Source organism: Corylus avellana, chromosome ca1, assembly GCF_901000735.1.
Source record: "Corylus avellana chromosome ca1, CavTom2PMs-1.0".
Classification (NCBI taxonomy): domain Eukaryota; kingdom Viridiplantae; phylum Streptophyta; class Magnoliopsida; order Fagales; family Betulaceae; genus Corylus; species Corylus avellana.
Window position 1 is genome coordinate 43,598,932 of NC_081541.1, and position 26,592 is coordinate 43,625,523.

General features: G+C 35.6%; 4 protein-coding genes and 1 long non-coding RNA gene across 6 annotated transcripts; 1 reads left to right on the forward strand and 4 right to left on the reverse strand.

The window, feature by feature from the left end:
• Nucleotides 1-1,694: 1,694 nt before the first annotated feature.
• LOC132166517 (putative transferase At4g12130, mitochondrial) lies at nt 1,695-6,084 on the reverse strand. Its single transcript, XM_059577350.1, has 5 exons — nt 5,464-6,084; nt 3,590-3,843; nt 3,340-3,438; nt 2,132-2,290; nt 1,695-2,027 (listed from the first exon to the last, which is right to left on the reverse strand). Exons 1-5 carry the CDS (start codon nt 5,910-5,912, stop codon nt 1,780-1,782), a joined length of 1,209 nt encoding a protein of 402 aa, XP_059433333.1. The 5' UTR covers nt 5,913-6,084; the 3' UTR covers nt 1,695-1,779.
• A 1,026-nt stretch (nt 6,085-7,110) lies between these two features.
• LOC132167369 (annexin D8) lies at nt 7,111-10,292 on the reverse strand. The gene is made up of 6 exons (XM_059578321.1): nt 9,903-10,292; nt 8,624-8,769; nt 8,230-8,448; nt 7,787-7,999; nt 7,435-7,524; nt 7,111-7,349 (listed from the first exon to the last, which is right to left on the reverse strand). The coding sequence occupies exons 1-6, from the start codon at nt 10,018-10,020 to the stop codon at nt 7,143-7,145; spliced, it is 993 nt and encodes a 330-aa protein (XP_059434304.1). The 5' UTR covers nt 10,021-10,292; the 3' UTR covers nt 7,111-7,142.
• An 88-nt stretch (nt 10,293-10,380) lies between these two features.
• LOC132163401 (uncharacterized) lies at nt 10,381-13,398 on the reverse strand. The gene is made up of 3 exons (XR_009438284.1): nt 11,967-13,398; nt 11,681-11,767; nt 10,381-11,152 (listed from the first exon to the last, which is right to left on the reverse strand). It is a non-coding gene; the product is annotated as an uncharacterized LOC132163401 (long non-coding RNA).
• Nucleotides 13,399-13,405: 7 nt separating this feature from the next.
• LOC132163387 (uncharacterized) lies at nt 13,406-16,794 on the reverse strand. 2 transcript variants are annotated; one of them, XM_059573669.1, is made up of 2 exons: nt 16,509-16,794; nt 13,406-16,422 (listed from the first exon to the last, which is right to left on the reverse strand). In XM_059573669.1, exon 2 carries the CDS (start codon nt 16,407-16,409, stop codon nt 13,428-13,430), a length of 2,982 nt encoding a protein of 993 aa, XP_059429652.1. In that variant the 5' UTR covers nt 16,410-16,422; nt 16,509-16,794; the 3' UTR covers nt 13,406-13,427. The 2 variants fall into 2 exon arrangements, with proteins under 2 accessions (XP_059429652.1, XP_059429660.1); XM_059573677.1 differs by having other exon boundaries at nt 13,406-16,434.
• A 2,099-nt stretch (nt 16,795-18,893) lies between these two features.
• On the forward strand, nt 18,894-24,966 carry LOC132167805 (probable choline kinase 2). The gene is made up of 8 exons (XM_059578834.1): nt 18,894-19,053; nt 19,800-20,236; nt 21,366-21,487; nt 21,696-21,891; nt 23,023-23,140; nt 23,286-23,333; nt 23,669-23,769; nt 24,483-24,966. The coding sequence occupies exons 2-8, from the start codon at nt 19,883-19,885 to the stop codon at nt 24,621-24,623; spliced, it is 1,080 nt and encodes a 359-aa protein (XP_059434817.1). The 5' UTR covers nt 18,894-19,053; nt 19,800-19,882; the 3' UTR covers nt 24,624-24,966.
• Nucleotides 24,967-26,592: the final 1,626 nt, after the last annotated feature.

Sequence of the window (26,592 nt, forward strand, 5' to 3'; positions counted from 1 at the left end):
TTCATATTTTGAATGTATCTAATTTACGATAAAGATGTATTCTCTGCAACGTTATGGAGATGTGTATCGCATTGATCGCAAACATGGTTAGAAATACAGTTTTGTTTGTGCCATAGATCATGTTACATGTGTTATATATGTTTGAAAATTCTGTGTCACATTTTTTAATCTAACTTTTTGGTAGTATTGAATGGATACTTTGAAGTAATGTAGCATTACTATGGTTCTGAAGCAGCAGAAACTTTGTAAGTTAGCTGGATATATTACTATGGAGTTCCTCTGGGAATTATTTCTCAGGTAGAATCATAACAAAAGTCTATCCATGGAAGTCGATTTCTATCCTTCTATTTTTGGGAGGCTGTGAGGCCATGACAATAATCTTTCATTAGGAAAATGATCTCTTTCATGTTAGTTATAGTTCATACTATAAGTTCAGTGTTCATAATAATCAAAGGATAAAGCGGAGAGTGACACTATAAACAAGGGAAGTACATATAATAAATCAAAAATTCTGTAGAGATTTGATTAGATTCCATTTTCATAAGTGGTATTGTTTTTCTTGCATCTCCTTCAAAAAAGCGTAAACATCATAAATTAAAACTGTCTCTTGACTCAACCCAAAGACATATTCAGTTCATGAAGCTGTGCATATTCACATCCTCCAAATCAGAAGATCCAAAGAGAGCACTTTCACAAAATGCAATTTTATTCAGGCAAAATGGAACATCCACTAAAGTTCTGGATTATTAGTAAAACAGAAAGCTACATCTTAAAGGCCCTATGAAAACTAATAATCATGGTGTAGACAGACGTTAATATTGATCAGTTTAAAAATATTTTTAATTTTATTAATATCTTATGTTATAGATATTGAGTTAGTAAATATGATAAATGTTGATGTAGTAACTCTATAAGTGGTAATATTTTTAGAGTAACGCTACAAACAACATTTTTATCCTACAATGCTGATGTGACAGTTTCAATAGCTAATGTAACAGTTTCACTGCAAACAACATTTTTATCCTACAATGCTGATGTGACAGTTTCAATCGCTAATGTGACAGTTTCACCACAAACAACATTTTTTAGTTAGGACTATCACGTCAACATGATATGAATAATATGAAAGTTTGACAGTTTCGAAGTGCAAAATGATATGAAAATTTGGCTTTTTTTGACGTTTTCTCTAATTTTCACGATTTATATTAGAATTAAATGTTACTAAATAGAAAGGAACTTCTTACAAATTTGGATTAGATAAATCAAACTAGAGTCAAATAGAACACTATGCTAAATCAACATAATTTAAATTTAATTATTTAATTAATATTCTAAAAGTAATCAACCTTGCTAAATCGGCACGAGCTTAATTTGATATTGTTTATTTAAAGCAATCTGCTCTAGTTGAAATCAAATATTTATTCCAAAAAAAAAAAAAAAACTCTGGGAGGAAGAACCTCCTGCTTATTTGTTCGATTTCTGAATGTAGTTTCTCATTAGTCATTACATTAACGTATACATTTGCAACCACTAGCCTTCTTTTCCTCATTCAATTTCAAAAAAATAAATAATAATAATAAATAAAAGATTACGGCAACAAACAATTTTCTTCTTTTTTCTTTAATAAAAGAAGAAAGAACTGCCGCATTTTATTCCTCACTTAAAAAAAAAAAAAAGAAAAAAAGAAGAAGAAGGAAAATGTAAAGAAGAACTACAAGAAGATAGTAAGTAGGATTGATCTGAGTCCAAAGATGTATTGTTTTTCTCTGAAGAAGCACTCTAAGCAACTGCAGTATGCTGCCGTTGATGCTCTAGGAACCATTCGGCAGGCCACCAATCTGGTCTAATAGCCTCCACCTTCACATTCTCCTGTCCTTGTATGCTCAATGTACCTGATCCTTTGAAGGCATCCTCCAACCGCAGAAGACCAAGCCCTCGACACCCAAGTGCAGTCGTCACGGCACCGATCTTCTTGTGGGAGGCTGTGTCCTTCACCTCTGAGCCAGGACTGACATTTTGCTCCATTTCTGAGGAATAGAAATACAATGCTTGGGATATGCCAAGACAAAGGAGGACAAACAAAAAAAAGAGAAAGGAACAAAAATCAGATGAAGGGAATGAAGAAGATTACCTTCTCCTCTATCATTGAGAAACCTTAAAGGAAGCAAACGCTTGCGGATCACACCCCGGTGATGCGTACGAGCTACAAGCTCTTGCCCAACATAGCACCCTTTGTCAAAGCTTATTGCATTCAGACCCGCAAGATTGTATTCAAGCGGAATCGCCTCACCTAGACATGATAATAATAATTCCATGGTTTACCTCCAAATAAAAATCAGTGAAATACGCCACACAAACAAACATAACATGTGTACCTACATTATATACATGAAGTGAAAATTTTCATAATAAAAGAAAGGAAAAAAATCATATTTAATCTCTAAGTTTTCATCTAATTTGGATTTAATCCTTGATTTTTCAATTTTAAAAATAAGGTCTTGAAGTTTTGTCAGGTTTCAAATTCGTCCCTCTATCACTTTACCACTGAAGTCAACGGTTTTCCATTTACCACATGTGACTCATTTAACAAGTCAGCGTGCATCCACATTAGCAGCCCAATGTCAATGCCGCACCAGCATCCATTAAAAAAAAACACCATCATTAGTCCGAAAAGCGAATCTACCTGCGATCCTCTTTGGCTTGAAACTTAGAAACCATCTCAAGGTCTATCAGTATGAGTACCAGCGTAATGGGTTGTTTGGTTAACTATCTGTATGGACTCACAAATGGGTTTATGAGTACCAGCATAAGGTGTTTTGGTTTTTGTTCAAATGTAATCCAATGACTCATTTTGTTGTGCATGACATCCAAGGACTCGTATTGTCACGTGGTGTTTTGTTTTGTTTGGTTTATTTTCTTATTTTTTATGGATGTTGTGGCACTGACATCTGCTAATGTGATTGTTGACATGTTAAATGAGACAACACGTGGTAGATGAAAAACCGTTAACTTTGACTGTAAATTAACATAGAGACCTATTTGAAACCTGAACAAAACCTAAGGACCTTATTATTGGAAATTTGAAACCCAAGGACTTGAGTCAAAATCAGATAAAAACCTAGGTGCTAAATACGATTTTTTTTTTCCAGAAGAAAAGAGAACAAAAAACGGAATAATCATATCACAAATAGAATTACAAAAAATGAAAACAAATTACCACAAATTGGTGGAACAAAAAAAGGAATATTACAATCAATTAGATTGAATTCTGCAGTCTAAAATACATTCAGAAAAGTACTGCAAAAATAGCAAGCATAACATTGAGGAGATAAAATCTACCTTTTGGAATCTCAGTCGACCCTTCTGCAACACCCTTTTGTAATCTCCAGAGCAGGTAATTCTGTTCATCTGTTTCTTTGTCAGCCTCAACCAAAGGTGCTGCAACAGCCATAAAAAGGAAATGATATTTGCAGCTTTTCAATGAGTGGGTCAATCAGATGATCCATGATATAACCATAAGCCTCTGAAAAGTTGGTGATGCTGTAAACATATACAGATCTCATGACCAGCAAAAACTTAGAAAACTCACGTGTTATATCTGATGGGAAGATCCCCCTGAAACCTAGAGAATCTAATCTGGGATCCATGAACCATTGCCATCCAAGATCAACTCCACGTGAAGCTGACCTGGCAGTGAGATCAACACCAGCACCCCAGCCAACACTAGCAGCCTCTGGTTCTTCTGCAGATGAGGACTTTTCAGACAGGTTCTTACCATAGTGCTGCCAGCAAGAGAAATCTTTTGCCACATTCTCAATCTCAACCTTAGACCTCACCCTGTATCTGCCGCCACAAAATTAAAAATAAAATAAAATGGAAGTTGCATAAATTTTAAGGCCTATATTGCCATACAGAAATCACACAATTGCTCCCCCAAAAGAATCATGCAGACTTGGTAATTCTAGAGAAAAGTAAATACAAAGCAGATAAAGAGCTAAAAAACAAATGGTTTTTCACCAACTTAGGCAAGACTCGGTAAGTGGCTCACTGGTGCCTAGGTGGCTGGTTACATATTGTACAGCGTCATAAATTGAGAATGGATTGTCAAATTTCTAGCAAGATATATGTTTGTAATCAGTAGATAACAAAAATCAACTTAAAATGAGCAACGTCTATAATAACCTATCCATAAGCCCAAATAAATCTCTCAATTGGAGATAACTTATTTATGTCGCATAGCAATTTACCAAGGCAATGATTAGAGGATCCCTTTGTCTTCGAGTTAAGATTGGATCCCCAAGCTGCAATTTTCCTACATACCTAATAAAATCAAGGTGACTGCTCAGTCCCCCCCCCCCAAAAAAAAATGGCACCATATCTCATAAAATGGATCAGGGACAAACTGCCTACCTAGGAAAAATAGCTGGTATCTATGGTGAAGTAGCCAAGTTTTAGTGTTGCTTGAAGGAATCAGATATATCAGCTAATAATAATTCACTGCTTGAAAAAGGTACACATGAAACATTTCACAGATCACTGTCGCTACTAATGCAGGATATTGTATTTGCTCCTCTATAGTAAACCAGGTCATTCATCCAAAACTTCAACAATGTTCAACAAGCATAAGTCGTGAAATATTATTCTCCAAACAAAGTTGCCAAAAGAAAAAAAACTATTGTTCAAGAACACATTATAAACGTAATGATTCCTTCATGTTAGAATAAAATGATTAAATTGTCATTTTCTATCGGATTAAGATTTTGGAACAAGTAGCGGTTTAACATGATATCATAGCAGAGGTTCTAAGTTTGAATCTTGACTCTACAGTTTATCCTTAGTTAAATATTCCACGCGTTTGTTGAAAGGGCGTTTGAGCCCACACATAAAAGAGGAGTGTTTTAGAATATTAATTAAATTATTAAATTCATCTTTCCTATCGGCCAGCTTAAGCTTCCAAGATAAATAGTTATTTAACAATCCCCAAATGTGTAGCTTCACTGTCTTACTGGTACGTTGTTGTTTCCACATCTCAACAATAATAGCTCCCAGCATTTCATCCGAGGAGAACAAATATGAACTATTACTCGCTAGAGCACACAATCGCCATTGTTAGCAGAAAAATTCTGCAGTAACAAAGCGACACTAAAATGATCTACAACTTCTTATACTTATTTAACACTGCAAGCAACCGTACAACTAAATTTTTTAAGAGAAAACTGAACTCATTTTAGTTCAAAAGCGAAATGTGTATCTGAGGGTTCATAATCAGGTGTAATATAACTAAGTTTCTAACCTTCCTAATCTACTATAAGATTTATGTTTGGAAAATTACTATAAGATTAATGGGTAAATTACTCTCAACCCAAAAAATTTGAATTTCACAAAAACATTTAATTGAAGGTCCCAAATAGATACTACAACTTAGCATTCACCAAACCCTTTTATAATTGATTGAAAACTTACTTCTTGAAGGTCTCCAAGAGCTCATCTAGTACAGTAGCATCCACATCCGCAAAGAGCTCCAACGACTCGTCCGGGTCGGGCCCGGGCCCTGAACCCGTCCTATCGAGCTTGGCTTCGGGCCTCGGCGGCCTGTACAAGAATAGGTCGTACAGGAACCTTCCCTGGGGGGTCAAGAGCGCGGCGTACATAGGAGGAACGGACACGGCGGACAAATTGGGTGTGGGCAAGGTCGAGGTTCTCTCACCCATTGGTTCACCGAACCTCCGTACATCGTTGGTCAGCAGGCCCTGAAGGAACTTCACTGTGTCCGGACCTCGAAACCGGACCACGGACCGGGACTTGAGGAGAGAGGCCACGGGCCCAGCGGTTTCGCGGTGAGAGAATCGGCGTGAGATAAAGTTGTGCGCAGTGGGCTTGGGGAACCTAAGGGAGGCTCTGACCCGGTGCATGGTTTTTTGGTTCCTTGCGTTCTGAGATGACGAAGAAGGGTTGGTAATGGAAATGGAGCTATGGCGGTGGTGGTATGTGGAGTTGGGTGGGTGACACGTGTTCGGAGGCTTCTGGGGTTTTGCCACGTATATGGGAGGGAAGTGAGGCTAGCGTGCCAGGTGCTCGACGATAGTTCTGACCGAAAAGCAATTTTTTTCAGTGGTCATAGATATGGATGGAGCAGTCATATACATTACACCGGCAGTCATATTATTCATATATTTTAATTTTAAAAATATAATAAAAATATTATATTTTAATATTTTAATTTAAAAAATAAATAAATAAACACGGGTGTGCATGACTATTAATGTACGTCCGTATGATATATATCACTGTTCGATATGAATGAGAATCCCCTCCCATTATTGGAAAAATTGGAGATTCTCCAATTTTTAATCTTGGCCATCTATTTTTATCCAACAGCTCATACGATGTTACGTGTTCTACTTAAATTAAATAATAAAATATTTAATTAATTTTTTTAAAAAAATAAAACTAAAAATAATAAAAAATTAAAATCAAATAAAAAAAATTTGTGGTGAGGGTGGCCGACCAACCCAATTGAGTCTGGTTTGGGGTGGCCAAAGCCACCCCATGGCTCTTGAGGGTGGTTCGGCCACCTCATGGCCCTCCCGAACCACCCTCAAGGGCCATGAGGTGACTTTGGCCACTCCCAAGGAGTGGTTGGCCCCATGTCCCTTGGGGGTGACAGAGGGGTCGATCTGCCACCCCCAAGGCCCAAACCCAGTTTAAGAACCTGAATTCGTTTCGTCCAAATTAGTAAATCGAAGGAGAGAATATTTCACAAAATGTAATTTTATTCACATTTAATAAAATCATTTGTTAAAATAAGCATCTTGTTTACTATGCGTTAAACACTGCGTCAGAAAATCTTAAATGACCATGTGTTATTCTAAAATTTAAGCTAAAAAATGGTGAATTTAATTATTTAAATAGAATAGAATAATACATTACTAATGATTTTATTCACTCTAAAGCAGAAGGGTGCTAAACATCATTTCTCTAAAAGCCAAGAATTTTGTGGACATCTTGTTGAAGAATCTAATCCCATAAAGTCTTGAATTTTTTTAATTTTTTTTTTTTTCTAATTGAATAAGGAAATGGTTACATGGGAGGATCCTTCCCACTTCCCACTTCTGATTCGCGTCTTGAATTGGTTAAATAGCCTAAAGCTCATCTTTCCCCAATATGGCAAGAAGAAAAGCCTTGAAGTCTCCTGATGTGTCCCTAGCAATGGCATCATCCAAAGCAATGTTGTTCCTCTTAAAGTAGAGCTCCTTTACATCCTTCAAATCCTTTTCTGCACGAGTGATGATCACACGGCTGAGAGCATCCTCATCGGTTCCCACTGTATTGATTGCATTGCGCAAGACCTAATCCAAACAATACAATTTGATTCTATAAACATCCTCAAGCAAATTCATCACATTACAATATGTTACATGTATATATATATACCTTTGCATAGTACTTTTGAGGGTCTTTGATACATCGGATAGTTGTCCTCAATGCAGCTAAATAGTCATCAACTGGGTCACCCAACAGACCCTAAAACCCAAATTCCAATTATCAATAGCAATCACATAAAAATCAAATGATAATTGAAAGAATCACGGGCTCTGTTAAAAAACTGTGGGAATGAATTTTTTCCGTCTCAATTTGATGGAAAACTTTTTCCGGAATAAAAAGTAAATTCATGGCAAACCCTATTTTCAAATCCAACATCAACATCAACAAATTGAATAATAATAGTTCTTTTTTTCCCTAGTTTGTCAATAATTCTCTCTTGTTATGAATGAACTTTCAATACCTTGGTAATGGATGTGCCATGAATATCCCTGTAGTGGTTGAAAGTTGCCTTGAGCTGTGCCTTGCTTCTTGTACTAAGAATTCTGATAAGCTCTTCATGGTTAAAAGCCTTTTCTTGGATTTTCTGATACAGAATATATGCTTCTGAATGTGCTATTTCTGTATCATACTCATCCTCATCATACCTGTAGGCGCTTACTACTGCAACAAGAAGCTGCATATCAAAGTCCACAAACCATAAGCTCCTCATAGACATAAAAGTGCGACTGTTATTGACATTTTTCCATTAGAAATAGTTCATTAGTTTTTCAGGACCATAATGTTAGATAATGTACTCCCAAGTTATAAATATGAATCCACCAACTAGTAACTGAAGGCTGCAAAATGATTTATTAGGCAGTGCTGACTATGATCTATGAATGCTATTTGTATCTTACAACATACTTTCCTAATGTAACCAGTAGTGTGAGAGGCCACATCTTCTTCAAGAGAGTGCTTGTATCGATACCGATAAGCGCGCCTTACTGCCAAGAGCTCTTCTGGGGATCTGATGCATGCAGTTTCAATAATTACCCGGTAATCGGGTTCCGCCTTCTGCAGCGCCGAGTTAGTTAAGACAGCATCCCGATCAGCAGGGTCCAGAGTCCAGTGGCATATAGCTCTCTATTTCCATGCCATTTTGATCAGTCACAGAATTTCATCATGGAAAAAGCAAATGCAGATGGTAATTATATGTCATCATAGGTATGTAAGGTTGTAACAAATATAAATCAAGTATAATCTGAAAAAAAAATATTTGTATGAATGCAGACATGTGAATTGTTAAATATATATTAACCTCGAAGTCCCCTGAAAGTTCAGATTTAAGTTGCTTGATAAGATCCTCTTGATAAATTTCTTCATAAGCCATCCTTATGAGCTTCCTCTGAGTTGCATTTCTGTGTCCTAGTATGGAAATTATAGCCCTCTCATCTGTTCCCCATCCTATAAGAATATCAAAATGACAAGGAAACTGATTAGTATAGGCATTGGCTTTTGACAAATTTATACTTTTGAAGAGGAATTCATGCATGAAAGCTTAAAGCAATAAACCTTTTTTTTTTTTTTTAATCATACTATAGCCAAAAGAGCAGCCATAAAACGACTTAAAATATACTTTTGTTTTTGTAAAATATGTACTGCCTTTTGATATCTATATATCTACCCTAAACATCCCCTCCTGACTAATGGCTTGAAGTTGTGTGCAAGAAGCCAAAAAACGAAGCATGTATATGGCTAGCATTGGCAAGGTCTTTCTTCTAAATATTACTTATTAAAAAAAAAAAAAAATGTCTTTCTTCTAAATATTCAGAGACAGTTTTCCTCTTAACTTTCCCAAACCCAGTTTATTAAACTAACAAGTGTTAAAATGATGTGAGAATTACATGCATTTTGAACACATTAGTTTAATAAACTACGTTGGAGAAAATTATTCAAACCCAATTTGAAAAGAAACTTTGTTCAATATTTATTTGTTACTAAACTTCTTTCCCATACGCTTGAATAAATGGGAAATGAAAATGAACAACATTGTTTTTCATGGATAGAAATCCCTAGCAATTTTGTTGCCTGAATTAGGCAGAAAATGCGAGAAAGCCCCTATGAGGCCCACCCACCCCAAAAAAAGTATCGGGCAACTTGTCCTGTCTTGGCATATGTGCCTTATAGGGACTCTTCAAAATTTGATGCCCAGATCCATGTTCGTTTTTCATTGGGTATGGGTATCTCCGATGTACAAGTTACGAGGTACAAGTTTTTATGTCGAACCAACGTAAAAAGTTGTTCGTGTGTAACAAATATTTTTTGCTGCCATGGCAGACTTGCCATTTCCTTTAAACATAAAATTAATTCATCATATTCTTTATGTAACAAAAATATTAGCATGTTAATGAAATTATGATTAATTTCAAGAAATAAGTAATAAACAAAGTCAGAAAAACAATAAATGAAATTTAATGAAACTTTTTAACCATATTTCCAACATCTCAGATCAGTAGTATATGTAGCATTCGCATAATATAAGAACTAATAAAAACTTTGACAAGCACAGGAGAAAAAAAAAAATGAAGAAAAAAAACCTTGACAAGCCTTCTTGATGTTCTCTGCATCTTCAACTGGAGAAAATTGCTTAGGAGCAATTAGGGTAGCCATTGTTTGCCTCTCTCGAGTTTTGGACTGTTGGGTTTTTTTCTTCATTTATAGTGGCCAAACATTTACAGCATCCGTTTCAGAATTAATAACCTCAATAGATGTTATTCACAAAACGGGAATGTTAGTAATTAATAACATAGATTAGCATGTAAGTTACAAACATGGCACTTTGCCACTTTCTAACCCCCGTTCTTTGTTCCTTTCTCATTCTAGTAACACTTCCTAGCAACTGTTGTCCAATAAAAAAACACAAGCTAATATATTTTCTGTTTCTTTTTCCTTTTCAGTTACATGTGTTTTTAGATCTTCATTGAAGAAATTCATACGGATAAAGAAAATTAAAGGAAATAAAGAAAGTAAAGACAATATTTACAGGTGTTCAGTATTAGACATTTACACCCATCACTATAGAAGAGCCCAACATTTTCACTCTATTGCTTGATTGATTTACATTACAAATATGTAATATTTGATCAAAATCAAATCAAATTAGATTACAACCAAATCAGACTATAATATCAATCAAATCTGATTTCTAAAAAGATAGAAGATGATATGTAATCAGAATAATTTGATTACAATCTTCTATTCTAACAATCATATCATAAAAGGTTTCAACCAAACTATATTAGGAGTTGGAATCAATTTGCTCTTATACTTTACAGAATGACAGCTTTAGCCACAGGAATTTTTGTTCATTTATTTATATGATTCCGGGCAGCATGCAAATCATCAATTGAACAAAAATCAGCATTCAGCTCAAATAGCTTAGCCTGATCTCTTCCAGCAGTTGGCATTCTTTCAGCCTGCCATTGTCAGCATTCCATTGTCTGATAGGAGGACTCACCACCAGTGTAAGGTGCTCCATCCATTTGAAGATTTTTCCTTTAGGCACAGAGCATCCAGATCAGCTAGGAATTTTGTTACCATCCCCTGTGTATCATGGAAGTCAATGCACCTTCATCATGTGGTATGTCTCCCATGTTAGGCACAGAGCTTCGGATATCAGTTAGGCATTGAGCATCTCTTTGTTTTGAATGTAACAATTCTGCACATCTTCTCCTTTCGTCTCAAAGTTATTTGGCATTTTAAATGCTTTTGGACGTGTTATTTGTCTCTCTTTACAAATTGTATTTTCTGTCATGAGGAACAACTTTGCCATCAATGAAAGGTTCCGCTGTAAAATGAAAAACAATATCAGGATGCCATTTAACACACTTATGGTATTGGGAGTTTTGAAATTCTGAAATGGATTGAAATTGGAAGGATCAATACAATAAAACATTTCAACCCAACAGCTAAGTTCTGTACCAGAAAGGAGACGATAAATAACTCAAAAGGTACATAAAAGAAACAAAAAATTACTGGTTTGCTATTATCATTCACAACTAAACATATCAGGGCAGCAGGGATCGGGTTGCACTTCAAATATGCATAATCACGAGTATAGTTTTTTTTTTAATAAGTAAACATTAAATTGAACAAAAAACTTGACTTTGATTCAATACATGCTTTATTATAACTCTTCATCCTCCTACAGCGTGCTTGATTCATAAGACTCATTAAAAAAAAAAAAAAAAAAACTTCAAAAGTTGAGAAGATAAACAATAAATTTTACCAAGCAAAAACTCATTTTGGAATTTGGCTATGATACTAAGCTTCAGAATTAAGTCAACATGAACACATTCATCCTTTGAATAATCACCTTCCAGTAAAGCAACTGAGGAAACATTGCATCAAAGATGGCCACTACAGTTGTTTAGAAGGCCTGGATACAAACTTTTCAACTCGCCTACATATTGCAGTAATATAACCATTATAACAAACACAATTTAAATCAAATGGAACACATGTAGGGAAAAGCTGAAGGGCAGAAACGCTGCATAAAGCAGTTATTTATTGTGCATATATATCTCACACTTGCACACATCATCAAAGAATAAAACTAAAATATAACACCTGGTGACAAGAAGATATCTGAAGCAAATTACCTTATCTCAAAACAGACTAGCCCCCATGCTGCAATTAGCTTGGAATGAACTCTCAAAAAGAAAATGTGATATTGCTGTTATATTTTTTTTTTCTGCAAGATCATATCGAATACGAAACTTTAGCAAGATATAATGAATCTTCTCATCTAAAACAAAAAGACCTTGTGCATAAGCAAAATGGTGGAATTTGTTGAATAAAACAGTTATACTTTGTAGATCGAGTCAAACATGGATTCTCAATTACAAAAAGAGTCAATGAAACTTGAAAATGAAAAGTAGCAGCGTTAAAAGCCAAAAATGATTTCCATGATTAATATCATTAGATTAGCAACACACAGATAATCATCAAAATTAGCTATAGATTTTCTTAAACCCTGTTGTTTTTGTCCAAACCTTTTGGCAAAGGGTGAAATTTTATTGCAGAAGCTCACACCCTTAAAAATCAGCATTTCTTTTTTACTTTGGTAGAATTAAAAATCTTTATTAAAGTACCTAACCAACAACTCCATAATCCTATCAGGAATAGACAAAAAGAAACCTCAATGCTCCTTGCCAGCTGCTGAATCTGCTAAGTATAGCTTTAATTCCCCGTGGAAAAAGCATTTATTGAGCCCACAGGAACTCTGCTCATTGTGGCATTATTATTCTTTCCAGTTCAAGGCAAAGGCCTTCCCTTCCAATGTAGCTTGGAGCTCATGAAAGAGTTACTACAGGGAACACTTGTAGAAGCCAGCCAAAAATTGGCTGACTTCTGCAACCAGAAGGATCAGTATTTACTTGCCACCATCCCTCAAGAGGAGCTTCCCATCTGAGTACACATGTTTTCACTAGAACTAAGTGACTCTCAAAACAAAGATGCAAAAATAGAAAACAAATTTTGTTTCTTGCATATAATATTCTAATTAAAAGGGCAGGTGGACAAGCCCAATTGTGAATATTCTATTTGGGCATAACTATAGTAGGACCTATCCATTGGGAGCCGTACAAGAAGGGGCCTTAACGGTGAGAACCACATGCGCTCCCTCAAATTTGACTAAGTCATAGCCTGATCTAGCCTTACCAGGGTATCGATGGGAACCAAGTTGATTTACACTACTCAGGCAAGAAAATTCCCATTGCAGGATTCGAATCCATACCCTAGTGTGTACCTAATCAATTTGAGGATTTTCACGGGCCATTGAACCACCACCCGAGATTGTATTGTTTCTTGCATATTGATAACTAACTTGCATCACTAACTGTTGAATTACCCAATTCAACATGAGAAAAATGTCCAAGTGAAGATGATCATGGCTAAATTTAATGAGCAAACTAATGGGTAACAAGATAAGCAGCTACAAATGAAAGTGATAGAATCCATAGCTACTTAACAAAAATGAAAAAAGATTTGATCTTGTTGAGATTGGAAAATCAGATGGACAGTAGGCTTTACAGCTTACCTTCTCATAAAAAAGGCATTCTCTAATATTCATCAGAACCACCAGATTTCTTTTTGGCTGGAATATCCAGGGAGAAATTTCTCAAGATAATGGAGCCATTCATTCCTTGTGCACTAAAATAATTGAATAACCATAAAACGGCAGAATGGTTTATCATAATCCCAGCTGAATTGAGAAAACCAGAATCCCCAGTCTTGTTATCAAGTTTCTCAGAAAAATTAGCTAAGCTATCAAATAACATTGAGGCATTAGACATGACCCATGTTGCCAGAACCGCAGCAGCAAAGTCCTGGAACACATTATTAGGTAATAACATGATTGCCCCAACAAGCTCAGGTGTGGGTGCACGACAACTACACAATGTAAGAAGGCCTTCAACTGCAATGGCATTTCTTTTTGCATCTAGTTCACCTGAGCAGAAAAATCCCAAAATCACCTTCTCCAGTTGCACCTTGGAAACAGCAAGCTCCGATCTAATCAACCCCCACAACTTATGTTGTTCCAGACAGCCCCATTTGAGAGAGCTCTCAATTAAGTGCAAAATGGTTTCAGTGTTCTCACCAAATACAGATAATTTTTTCAAGCCAATTTCAAACTGTATATCAACTAGATCGGTGTGATCCAACTGGCTGACAAGTAACCTGATGATGTCTTCCTTACTGATGGATAAATCAGAAAGATGATGAAAGACACTGCAGAATAAAAATTTCAATCTTTTCCTTCCCCATTCAGTACAAGATATCAAGTCAGAAATGAGGAGCTTTGTCAGAGATGTATCAGCATCTTTATGTAAGATAGTCCTTGAATGCATAAGGAAACATCTGTAAGCAGCAAATGCACTATCTACCAACATTGAGAATAACTTATTGTCTATCTTTGAAGTAGAAGCAAGAGTTGAAAGAGAATTCTCCTTTTCTCCATTGAGAAAAGAAATATAACCATCAACGTGAAATACCAGAAAAGGCATACTTAAATCACTTCTTTTAGCAGAATCTTTATCAACCGTTGTATCTCCTATAGAATCCACCATGGATACCTCATAAGCTAGTCTTGATGCATAAGATAGTAACCGTACTCCCACAGAAAAACCATTCTTTGACCAGGATAGAAGCATGCCGTGCATCTTGGGCTGAGAAAAGATAGAGGAACGAATAATTAAAGCTGTGGCAGACCCTATTTCATCATCACAGTCAAGCTTATCTGGAAGAAATGGAAGAGAAGTAAATAGTTTATACCCATTCAACTCAAATTCCTTTGCAATTGTAGAGGACAAAACTTCCGGGCAAATTGTACCACTCATTGTTTCAGTATTATTAAGATTCACAAATGCATCTAATAAGTCATCCAAAGCCTTAAGGCCTATCACGTACGATTTCTTAATCTTTTCTCTAAAAATTTTAATTAAATTATCCACAGAAACAACTTGGTGTTCGCTGGCCACCACTGATGGAACGGAAGAATCAACAGGTTTAGTGGCAAACCCGTCTTCCTGGATGCGTGTAAGTTGCCCTTTTACTGATGGTGATGGAGTTTCCATACAGGGCGAGTATGGCAAGCTCACACGTGCTGAAAAGTAACAAGGAAAATTGGGTGGCTGCTGCTCTTTAGAAACTCCCATTTTCATACCTGAAACGGACCATCCAAGCCTCTCTCTCAGAAAAGGAGAAAGTGCATCACAAGAAGTCAAAACATCCATTGACTGAATCACTCCTTTCCTAAGAAGTACACTGAAAGCTGACGACACTCCCCTAACTATGATATCATTACGCTGCACATCATAGTTATCCATAAGGAGGAACAAAAATTCGAGAAGGGTATGAGTCATGTCAATGTATCTGGGAATGGAGTATACCATTAATAACATTGCAGGCTCAATGTTCATAAGATTATCTACTCCTTCATCAAAGAAAAGCCAATCATAAAATAGAGCAAGCTTTGCATTGGCTCCAACGTGATTCTTCCTACAAAGACTCAAAAGCCAACCGATAACAGCCCATCTTGGAATAACATCTGACTGAATAATTTCATTAGTTGGGTGGTGTGCACAACATATAAACCGAACAATGTCACTCACGATTGTCTCTCTCTCCAGCCCATGTAGAAACTTCTTAGCAAACCAATCCTGGTGACGCTTCTGACTCCCCAATTTTACATGTGTGAGTAAAAACCGCAATTGGGTCTCCATTTCTGGAGTAATCCTAAGTAAAGCATATCGACTTGATGTCCTCGTGCAATAAAACTGCGAAATATCAGAAAATCCTGGAGTCTTAAACTCACTCGGGTTTAATACTAAATCTTTCCATATAGCTCTAAACTCAGGCACATGGACCAAATCTTGTAAGACTCTAATGAAATCCCTCCCAATTCTCAAACACAAATGAAACTGCTCCCTCACTACTTTGACACAAAATTCAATCTCCAACTGCTTCAGTGCCTCTAAATTTGTATTATTCACTAGCCTACAATGATCAGCTAATAGCCGAAGATACGTGTACAAAGCACTCGTCAAAACCAATGGTTCCTCTTCTAATAAGCAATCCCATTTGGCCAAAAAGATGCTCACCAACTCAAAACACAACCACAAATTCCCCTCGCAATAATCCCCACCAACAATTTGCCTCAATAGACACACCAACAAACCAGCAACCCCTACTGCCGAAACATCAATCATCTCCTTAGCAACCCAAACCAACTGTTTTCTCGTGGATTCGATGAGCTTCGCATACAATTCATGAACAACCTTGACAAGCAAACGTACAAATAAGCCATACCCATCAGTGACAATAGCATGCAACTGCTTAATATGGGTTTTGGCAAAATGGGGTTCGCATAAAACCCCGTAAAGAATGGCCTTGTTGAGCTGAGCATACTCCTGTTGGTCTGGGATTGTCAAGGAAAATGGGGGTCTTAGTTTGGGTTCCAGAAGCTCAAAGGCCTGCCTTAGAGAGAGTTCCGTTTGGTTCTCAGCTTCGTAGGAAGCGATTTGTATAAGTTTTGAGGCCATGAGACAGGTTCATCTAAAGCAATAACTAAAATAAGACTAATCAGTACTGTATGTGAAAGAGGAAAAGAGACTGGGATTGAGAGGGTTATTGAAATTTACCTGTTGGAATCCTAAACATTAAAGGATTGTCAGTAGGGGGAAGAAAAGGCCCAGGTAGTGACTGAATGATACCTTGGCTCGGGCAAGAAAAGGAAAGGTAAGAGTACCACTACCTAAGGACTTCGCATGGAAGAACCTAGCTGAACCGGATCAAGGGTCCTAACCGAGCCCTACTGACCTTCTTTGACTCTTGCCAACTGCCCCTTGCAGCGAGCGCAACCCGTACACCTTTGCTTCTTTTTAAATTTTAGCTATGGATTATACGGATCTCCTCCAATTGAGGGGAAAATTGGAGAGTCTCCGCTCGTGAATTTTGGCCATCAATTTTTATCCAATATCCTACATCGCGTGTCCTATTTAAATTAAATAATAAAATATTAATTAATTTTTTTTTAAAATCAAATAATAAAATACTGGTGGGGAGGCCGACTACCCTAGTTAAATCTAAGGGTGGCCATGGCCCTTGGAGGCGGCCGAACCACCCCCAAAAGGCCGGTTGGGAGTGGTTGAAGCCACCCCATGACCCTTGGGGTGGATATGTTACCCTCAAGGTCTAAACCCATTATTAGAAAATGATGGGTTTGGACAAGGGCCATGAGGTGGCTGAAGGGGGTGGTTCGGCCATCCCTAATGGCCAAATTTTTGGCCCTTTGGTGGGGTGGTTCGGCCACCCCTAATGGCCAAATAAAAAAAAATGTTAAACTTTTTTGGCCCTTTGGGGTGGCTGAACCACCCCCATGGGCCTTGGGATGGCTTCAGCCACCCTAAACTGGTTGTCTGGAGTAGTCGAAGTTTTTTATTATTTGATTTTATCTTTTTATTTTTTATTTTAATATTTTATTTTTTATTTTCTTTTTGAAAATTAATTAATATTTTATCATTTAATTTAAGTATGACACATGACATGATGTGGGCTGTTGGATAAAAATAAATGGCCAAGATTCATAATTAGAGATTCTCCAATTTTCCACTCAATTGGAGGGGATTCGGATCCGGATTGGGATCCCGACAATGTTTAGAAAATTGCCAGGCTAGCAATAGCAGCAATCTGAGTCGTCTGTTGTAGTAAACGGCCTAAAACAAGCCATGCATTCAAGCCACATCATCGATCCGCGTTAGGCTTAGAAATTGATATCTAGACTCAGAACATTCCCAGCAAACTCTCTAAATGAACTCTAAATTATGATTATTACAGTGAAATCTAATGTTTTGGGTTCCATTATTGCAATCCTTATGATTATTAAAATATAAAAAAAAATATTATCTTTCTTCTCTCCTCTCTCCCCTTTCCTCTCATGAAGTGGCCACATGTGGGTTTTTGCAGAATTTTGTGATTGGCTGGATTTAGAGACGTCGGTTTGGTGAATTTGCTAGGCTATTGTTTCATAGAATGCCAAAGATTAGGTAAAAATACGATATATGGGTATGCAAAATTTGGTAGTTTTGATGTTGCTAGAAGCTTAGGGCTGTTTGAAATTGCGTTTGAGGAGCTTAAAAATATTTTTAACATTCAAAAATCTTGTTTTAAGAAAAAAGTATTCGTTTGGTAAAAAAATTAAAAACGTTTTTAAGGGTCTAAAAAGCCTAAAAATTGTCAAAAAAATACTTTTGGCAAAAACTTAAAAATGAAGTTTTTGTCCAAAAACTCTTTTTGACTTAAAATATTTATTTTTCAAACGCAATCCTAGGCTGGCACTTTAGTGTTTTTTTTTGGTTTGACTAGAAATATGTGTTTTTTTAGTTTTAGTGAAAATGTTTTTGTCGATAAAAGTGAAAAAAAAAATTATTTTATATGAAAAAATGTAAAAAAATTTGTTTTGTAATGATTTTTTTATTTGAATAATAATAATAATAAAATAATTGATGTGATATAAAAAGTAGGAATGTTAGAATTTAATTTTGAGGTGAATGTATGAGAGATTTATTTTATTTTTGGGATTGAGGTCTTGGTCCGCCAATAGACAAACATAGCCTTATGGAATGTCACAAAGAGAATTGGTAATTCAAAAATGGTTATTGCTTGTATTAATTTACGCATTGTAATACTTAAAAATAATAATAATAATAATAATAATTAATTTACGCTCTCAAACTTTTAATTGTAACAATATTTTCTCAAATTATTAAAATATCCTCAATTTAGAAAAAAATAATAATAAAAATGCCCCTATAAATTTCTCCATATAAAAATACCCCCATATATATATATATATATAAATTTTTTGTAAAAGGGAAGATTTTAATTAAAAAAAAAACGATTTTTTTATTTTTATTTTTTAAAATGAATAAACGTTGAGACATTTTTATCTAAAGAAAAATCCGGTATTTTTTATTTTTCCAACTCAACATAATAACTCTCCCAAATAACCGACAACTAAAAATCGATTCCAACAGAACATTCCCAATAATAAAACCAAACGCTCCCGCGTTCATCAGTTCTCTTAACATCTCATTCTCCTCTCGGTACGGTTCTCCTCCCTGCGCTTCACGTTATCATCCTCCTCAGTGAAGGGAAATCCTCCGAGCCGATCCTCTTCCTTTCAAGGTGCGTATCGATCCGGCGTCGTTTCGGTGTTTCTTGGGAATGTTGGTCCTGTTTGGTTGCTCAGAAAATCTTTGAAAATGGTTTTTAGTTTCTTGGTTGCGTTTTGCATGTGATTGACCGGTTGGAATCGTATATACGTTTTGATATTGGAATGGAATCTATGTAGTATGTAGTGGTTGGTTGGGATCGCAATTGTGGAATTCATTTGCCTTCTTTTGTGTTCTCAGCAATCAAAGAGAACCCAACAAAACAAAGAAACAGAGAGAGTAAATTAGATTAAGGAAGCTAAAGTGTTTTCTTGTAGACATGTTTTCTTGTTTTGATGGTAAGGAGGTTTTGGAAATTTCTGTTTGGTTTGTAAAATTTTTTAGTTTACATTTAGGTTTATTTGATGTTGCTTTTGCTTGCATGTAGTTCTATGGTGATTGTGACCATTTGAATCTTCAGGTGTAAGGATCCTGCTGGGTTTGCTAAGTATTTACTGATTTGGGAATTGTTTGAGTCATTGTCAGCATGTGAATTCATTTTTTTTCCCTCAAACTTTGGTGAAAAAAAGAATTTATGTAATCAAAGAAGATCCTGGGTTTAGACATGGACTAACATTGAAAGAGGCTGTGTGTGTATTTAGTTGCGAAATATGTCTGTGCATTGAGGGGTGGGGATCTTTCAATATCAACTATCTTTGAGGAAGTTGGATGGTTGTTTTTTTTTTTTTTTTTTAATTATTTTTATAATTGTCTTGGCAGGTCAGCTTGTTTCCACATTTAGAAGTTTGATTTGCCCGAAACTGTCTTAAGCAATATTGTTTGGTATTCCGTGGTGTTTCATTATGGGAGCTGTAGAAGAGCCCTTAAAAAATAAAGAGGATCGTTTACCAGGTGAAGCAAAGGAGATTCTAAAATCATTGGCTGTCAACTGGGGGGATGTGCTTGACACAAGTGACTTACAGGTCATTCCTCTTAAAGGTGCAATGACCAATCAGGTTTTTCAAATAAAGTGGCCAACAAAGACGGAGGATGTCTCTAGAAAAGTTCTAGTTAGGATCTATGGTGAGGGTGTGGAAGTCTTCTTTGACCGGGATGATGAAATCCGGACATTTGAGTTCATCTCAAAGCATGGGCAGGGACCTCGTCTTCTAGGGCGGTTTTCAAATGGGAGAATTGAAGAGTTCATCCATGCAAGGGTATTTGATGTTTTCTTTTTCTTATCAACATTTTCCTCAATTATTAGAGTCCTGAAAATGCATTGGAGATCTGCAGTGGTCCTGCTTATTTCTTAACTAAATGATGTAGAGGCTCTTGTTTCACCAAATTTGGTTCAGAAGTTGTTATGTTCCTATTGATCTACTATAACGTTGCTTAGAAAAAGGAAAAAAAAAAAGAAAAAAAAAGAGGGATCTATGATGACAACAATTCAGTTGTTGTAATTTAGATTTAAGATCTGAATTTTCAATATCCATCTAATAATAAATAAGAGGAGCAGAGATGCAGAGGCATTGAAGTCTCCTATGATCTTACAAATAGCGTGCCTGCTGTGAAAACATGCTTTGTTTTGTGTGTGTGTAAGGCACCATTTCATTTATGCCTGTTGGATACTGGTTTTTGTTCCAACATGCGGACACTTCATACCAATATTTGCTTTAGCATTCTTTACATATTATGGGCTTCTTCATAAAGCTGAAATGAAAATAGCTTACGTAGTTTTTATTTTACATATATATATATCTGATATTTTATTCATTCGAGTACTTTCCTTGAACTGGAATAGTATGATACTTCACTTTAGTATTTGCTTTTATTATGCATCCATCGTGTGCAAATTTTGTTTAAAACCTTATACATATCTTTTTCAAGTTATCAAGCCAATTACAACATCAATTTATGACAAGCTTCAATCATTTTGCTCTTCTGCTGTCAAAATAAATTAGGATTAGTTTATATATGTCTGTTTCTTATGGTTGAATTCACATTGTTGCTTCACAAATATAACTTAGCAGTATGCGTATGCTCACATTGCTATAGCCATCCAGAAGAGTTGGATTTTTAGTACATGGGATTTAGTTGGTGAGGTGGATCAGGATGTGGTTTCTTAGAGTGTTGTTATGGCTCAAATTCAATTTCCTTAATTGTTCCTTCTTCATCCTTTTCTCCCTTTATGGTGAAAGTATGGTTTTTGATAGTTCACCTACCCTTTTTTTTTTTTTTTAAATGTAAGTCAATAAGAAATGGGTTGCTTTCTTCTCTCTACAAATTGAAGTATTCACATCCCTTCCACATATTTATATTATCTGTCTTCGCCATTTGTAATTTCAGACACTATCAGCATCTGATCTGCGCGATCCAGAAATATCTTCTCTTATAGCGTCTAAAATGAAGGAGTTTCATGATCTTGATATGCCTGGTCCAAAGAATGTCCGGCTGTGGGAGAGATTACGGTATGTCTGCCCCTAACTTATCAAAAAAAAAAAGGATTACGGTAGTATGTCGGCCCCCTAATACAGAATTCACTTTTCTCTGACAATTGGAGATTCAGTTGCATGTATCTCAACCAAATTGAGGTTATTTTTGCACCTGCATTGTTGGTTCTCCAGTTTAACTCTAGATGCAATGATTTTTATTTTTACTTTTTCCACAATGCTTCAGAAATTGGCTACGTGTGGCCAAGAGTTTGGCTTCCCCTGAAGAATCTAAAGCCTTTTGCTTGGATACCATAGAAGAGGACATCTCTATATTGGAAAAGGAGCTTTCACAGGCTCATTACCACATAGTATTTTGCCACAATGATTTGCAATATGGTAACATAATGATCGATGAAAAGACCAATTCCATAACCATCATTGTAAGTTCCTCTTTGTGCTTTATGATTTCTTTAGCGGAACCGTAATCTCTGAGTGACAACCATGTTTTGAATTTTCTCATAAAGCCTATATTGTCAAGAGTAAGATGTATAATTATTTCACCTGCCTAATGGAAGGGAACACATAGGAGATTTGATATTCTTCACATTGTAATTATGTTGGAGCATTTACCCTTGTGCACTTAAATATTTATTGGTCTAGCAATCTGTTACCTGTACGGTGTATAAGCTTAGTGTCTGTTTTCCTATGTTGCATTCAACCAGATTTTCATGGCATCCAAGTGGAGTCGTGACTCTCCTGGTTGAATGACTTATAGGTCAATGGCGGGTTAGCTAGTGGTCTTGTGGATTTTCCATAGTCTCGGTTCAGACAAAGATGAATGTATAAGGTAAATTTGCTAGCAGATGGCAGCTTCTGCTGTATCATTAGATCATTTTGTTCAATTGAGAACTAAGATTTTTAGTAATTTCCTTTTTTATTTGTACTGGACTGCCACTTGACTCAAGTCCATAGGAAGGTCCATTAGTTCATTTGTTGTAGAAGATCTATCCTTGCACAGAAACCCTGTACAAAAAACCTTGGCTAGACTAAATCATATTGAACTCTGATGATACAATTATGACTTTTCTGGGATTCCGGCTGCTAAATTTTTGCCTCTTGTTTCTAGTTGGGCGGTAGCTCTTCAGTCAACTTGCCCCACCCCATTTTACGATGCACTCAAACTAAAGTAAAAAATGAAAACCAAAATCGGTGAAGCTGTGGGATGCTTTTGATGAATGTTAATCAAATATAAAATCTTGATAATGGGAGCTTGTCATGCTTGGCCATGCGTTTCTGTGGATTTTTTTGCATGCAGCTCCTACACCTGCATCTAACCACTTGGTTTGTTTATTAGGAATTTTACAGCAGAATGATGTTTGGACAAAAAAAAAACAAAGGAATGTTCCATCATCATTTATATTTGGATGATACTTATCAAAAAAGTCTTTTATAGTTGGATCATGACTTTTAGTTTAATATGGATTGAACTTGTTTTTTCTCCTCTGAATGCTTAAAGAATTTATTGTGATATGGTCAGCTGCCACTAATTCAAATTCTACCCTCCTTACCAGGATTATGAGTATGCAAGTTACAATCCTGTTGCATTTGACATAGCAAATCATTTTTGTGAGATGGCTGCTGACTATCATACGGAAACGCCCCATATTCTGGACTTTAGTAAATATCCTGGTGTGTGGCTTGCTGCAATTCATTTGTTCTTTTCACTTTTTTTTTTTTGTTTTTTGTTTTTTGTTTTTGTTTTTGTTTTTGTCCTTGTCTTTCTTTGCTTTATTCCCTCTGAAAAGGAATTCTCTTTCCTTGCGGCTTACACCAGGTTTGGAGGAGCGTCAAAGATTTGTGCGTATATATTTTAGTTCATCAGGTAATAAAACCTGAATGATTTATTTCGTAGTATTGTCATGAGGATACTCTCTTCTTTCTGTTTTGGTTTATATTTGTATTTATAGAGTTTTAGCCATGAATTTTCACAAGAACAATCACTGTTTTAACTCTTAAAAACTGCAGTTAGTGTTCATTTTTTGTGAAGTGAGAAAGCATGTTACAATTTACGTTTTAATTCTCATATTTTATCTGTTTCATAAATAACATAATTATTGCATAATCTATCCACTTGTGCTAGTGGCTAGAATTATATACCACACGAGAATTTACCTTTTGCTTTCACTGCCATCTGAATTGATTCATTTGAAAATGCAGGTAATGAATCTAGTAATGTTGAAGTGGAGCAGTTACTTCAAGATGTTGAGAAGTATACACTTGCGAGCCATCTGTTTTGGGGCTTATGGGGAATAATATCGGTACTTCTGACTTTCTCATCTTAGCTTCATGATTAGAATTTAAATACTCTTAAAATCACTTTTGAATAGATGATGGGGCCATTATTACCAGGAATTGGCTCCTATGGCTGCTGAATAGGTAGCCACTGTTACCACGAACTGGCTTTTGTGGTTGCTGAATAGATAGTTGTTGTCGTTTTTTTTTTTTTTTTTTTTTTGATAAGTAATAAAAATTTTGTAAAAGAAAACGCGTAAGGCTCCCCCTAAGTACATAGAGAGTATGCACAGGAAAGCCAAAGCTAGACCACCAAAGTCCCCGAACCGAGAATCCTTTTTGATATCTGTAAAGATTATTTCAATTTTTTTTTTTAAAAAAAAATCATATCTTCTTTGGAACCATTACAACATTTCTGTTCTTCTCTTAAAGTTTTCATTTTTTTTTTGCCTTTTTTTTTTGTTCATTATTGGCATTCTAGCCTCACATAACTTTCTGAGTACCATTGTGACACACCAATTTAAGGCTTGCACTAGAAGCTATTCTGGGTCAAGTGTTAACTTTTATATCTGATTTTGAGTTCAACCAAGGTGATCTTGACCTCATTCCTAGTAAAAGATTGTACCGAGTCAATTTATTCATACTTGACTTTACTTCTTACATGTTTAGGTATCTTATGGGAAAATGCTAGGGAATAGTTTTTCCAAGCTCTTAACTTATCTTCTGGTATCTTGTTCAGGAACATGTGAATGAAATTGATTTTGACTACATGGAATATGCAAGGCAGAGGTTTCAACAATACTGGTTAAGGAAGCCTGCTCTATTGGGCTCTGTTGGTGCTTCCTCTGATAGTGCGACTGTTGGTAACTGTGCTATCTAGTTCTTGAGATGTGTTCTCTTTATTGCTGCTATGTATATCTGTTGTTACATAGAGGAACCTATCGGATTTCGTTATGTTCCAGTATCTCAATGTATGATGTTAAAAAGTGGTTGTTGAGGATTTTTCTGGGTGTCCTTTACAAACTAGGGTATGGTTTGAGGAATTTTAGTTCTTGTTACACATGCTCATATTCCAATTTGTTTCATTGCTTTTACTGTTTTGAACTTGTAATGTTGTATCTTCTTGCAATGGAAATTATATTAGATGACAAGTTTGTGGATTTTGGATATGTTACCTCATAAATGTGGAGGCAGTTCAGCAGTACTCAGGAATTTGTTTTTCATTTATTTTTCCTTCCTTGCTGTCAGATTTTTTTTTTTTTAATCAAAAAAAGGTTTGAGGGGGAGACCAATTGTGGCTATTTTACCTGCGCGTGACCATACTGCTCAGGAGGGACCTAGACGGCGGAAATCGCAGGCATACCTTCAAGACCAGCCAAGCCATAGCTTAACCGCCTACTTTACGAGGGTATCAATGGAAATCAAGGTGGTTTATACTAATCAGACATGAGGATTCTCTATTGCGGAGATTCGAACCCACACCCTAGTATTTACCTAACCATTTAGGAATTTATTTGGGCCATTGAACCACCACCCATATTACTTCTATTATGAATCCTCTAGTAAACTATATTGTTTATATCTAAGACTATTCTTCTTGTTGAAATGGGGCTCCGGAAAATTGTAGATGTTTTAATGCACAAAAGTATCATATAAAAAAGATCATTGAAGCAAGGTGGTCTATTCAAGAAGCTGCAGAAATTCTTGAGCTTGGCAACAAGAAATGCCAGGGTTTATTGACTCCTACTACTCAGTTGTATCATCTGATTGTACTGAGCGAAGTTAAAAAATAAAAATAAAAAACACAAACTATATCTGTAATGGGGTGTTGTAGAGGTATATAGTAGAAACGATCTCGTATGCAGTAACAAAATTATAAGTGATAAAGTTACCAATTTTTCGATGGTAGTGTGAGTGATGTACAATAATATGGTTGAGCCTGTAGTAAGACACGGTGATCATCATTAGGCTGCCATGAACACTTCCCTTTGTAATTTTAAAAAACGTAGTTAAACGTTTGTCCTTTAAAATTACAGTTTAGCTTTTTAAAGTTGTGTTTTTTTTTTTTTTTTTTTTTTTAAAAAATCTATTTACCTATGATTTGAAAATGTAAATTTTTTACGTTAAAAAAAAAAAAGAAGAAGCAATTTTAGACAATAATTTTTTTATGATTTGATTTTAAATCACATTTTTTTATTTTATGAAATTGTAATGTCAAATGCACCTTAATTGTTTGATTGGTTTAGTGGTTCAAACTGTGTATATCTGCTTTTAAACTTAAGGAAAATAGGGATCTTAAAATTTTGGAATGCTCCATTAATGTTAGGGGTGAAAAAATGGGTAATTATTAACCACACTAACCGTTAATCGCTTTTAAAGGCGGTTGGCGGTTACATGAAACGATGTCATTTTTATGTTTAAAATTTTAAATATATATAAAAATGTATAAAAATCTAGAAATAATATTGTAGTATGATATTATCGTATTACCATATAAATAACATCGTTTTGTTTTTTTTTTAAAAAAAAGCGGTTATTATAAGAAAAATGCACTTCACTACTTCATATTGAGATATTTTTGGAGATTTTTGTTTATAATATAATAATAGGGTGTTTGGCTTGCAAAGTAATTAGTTGATTAATAATCGGTTTTGGTTTTGGTATTGTTTTTGATTAATAATACATTTTACATTTTTATAAGAGTTGAGATTTTCGGCTGCCATGAGGCAGGGCAGCCAAGCGTCAGACATGACCTTTTCTTTTTTTCTTTTTTATTTTTTAATTGGAGAAGAGAGATATTAAAGAAAAATTAAATTTAAGATATTAGCATTAAATTTGAGGTATTAACA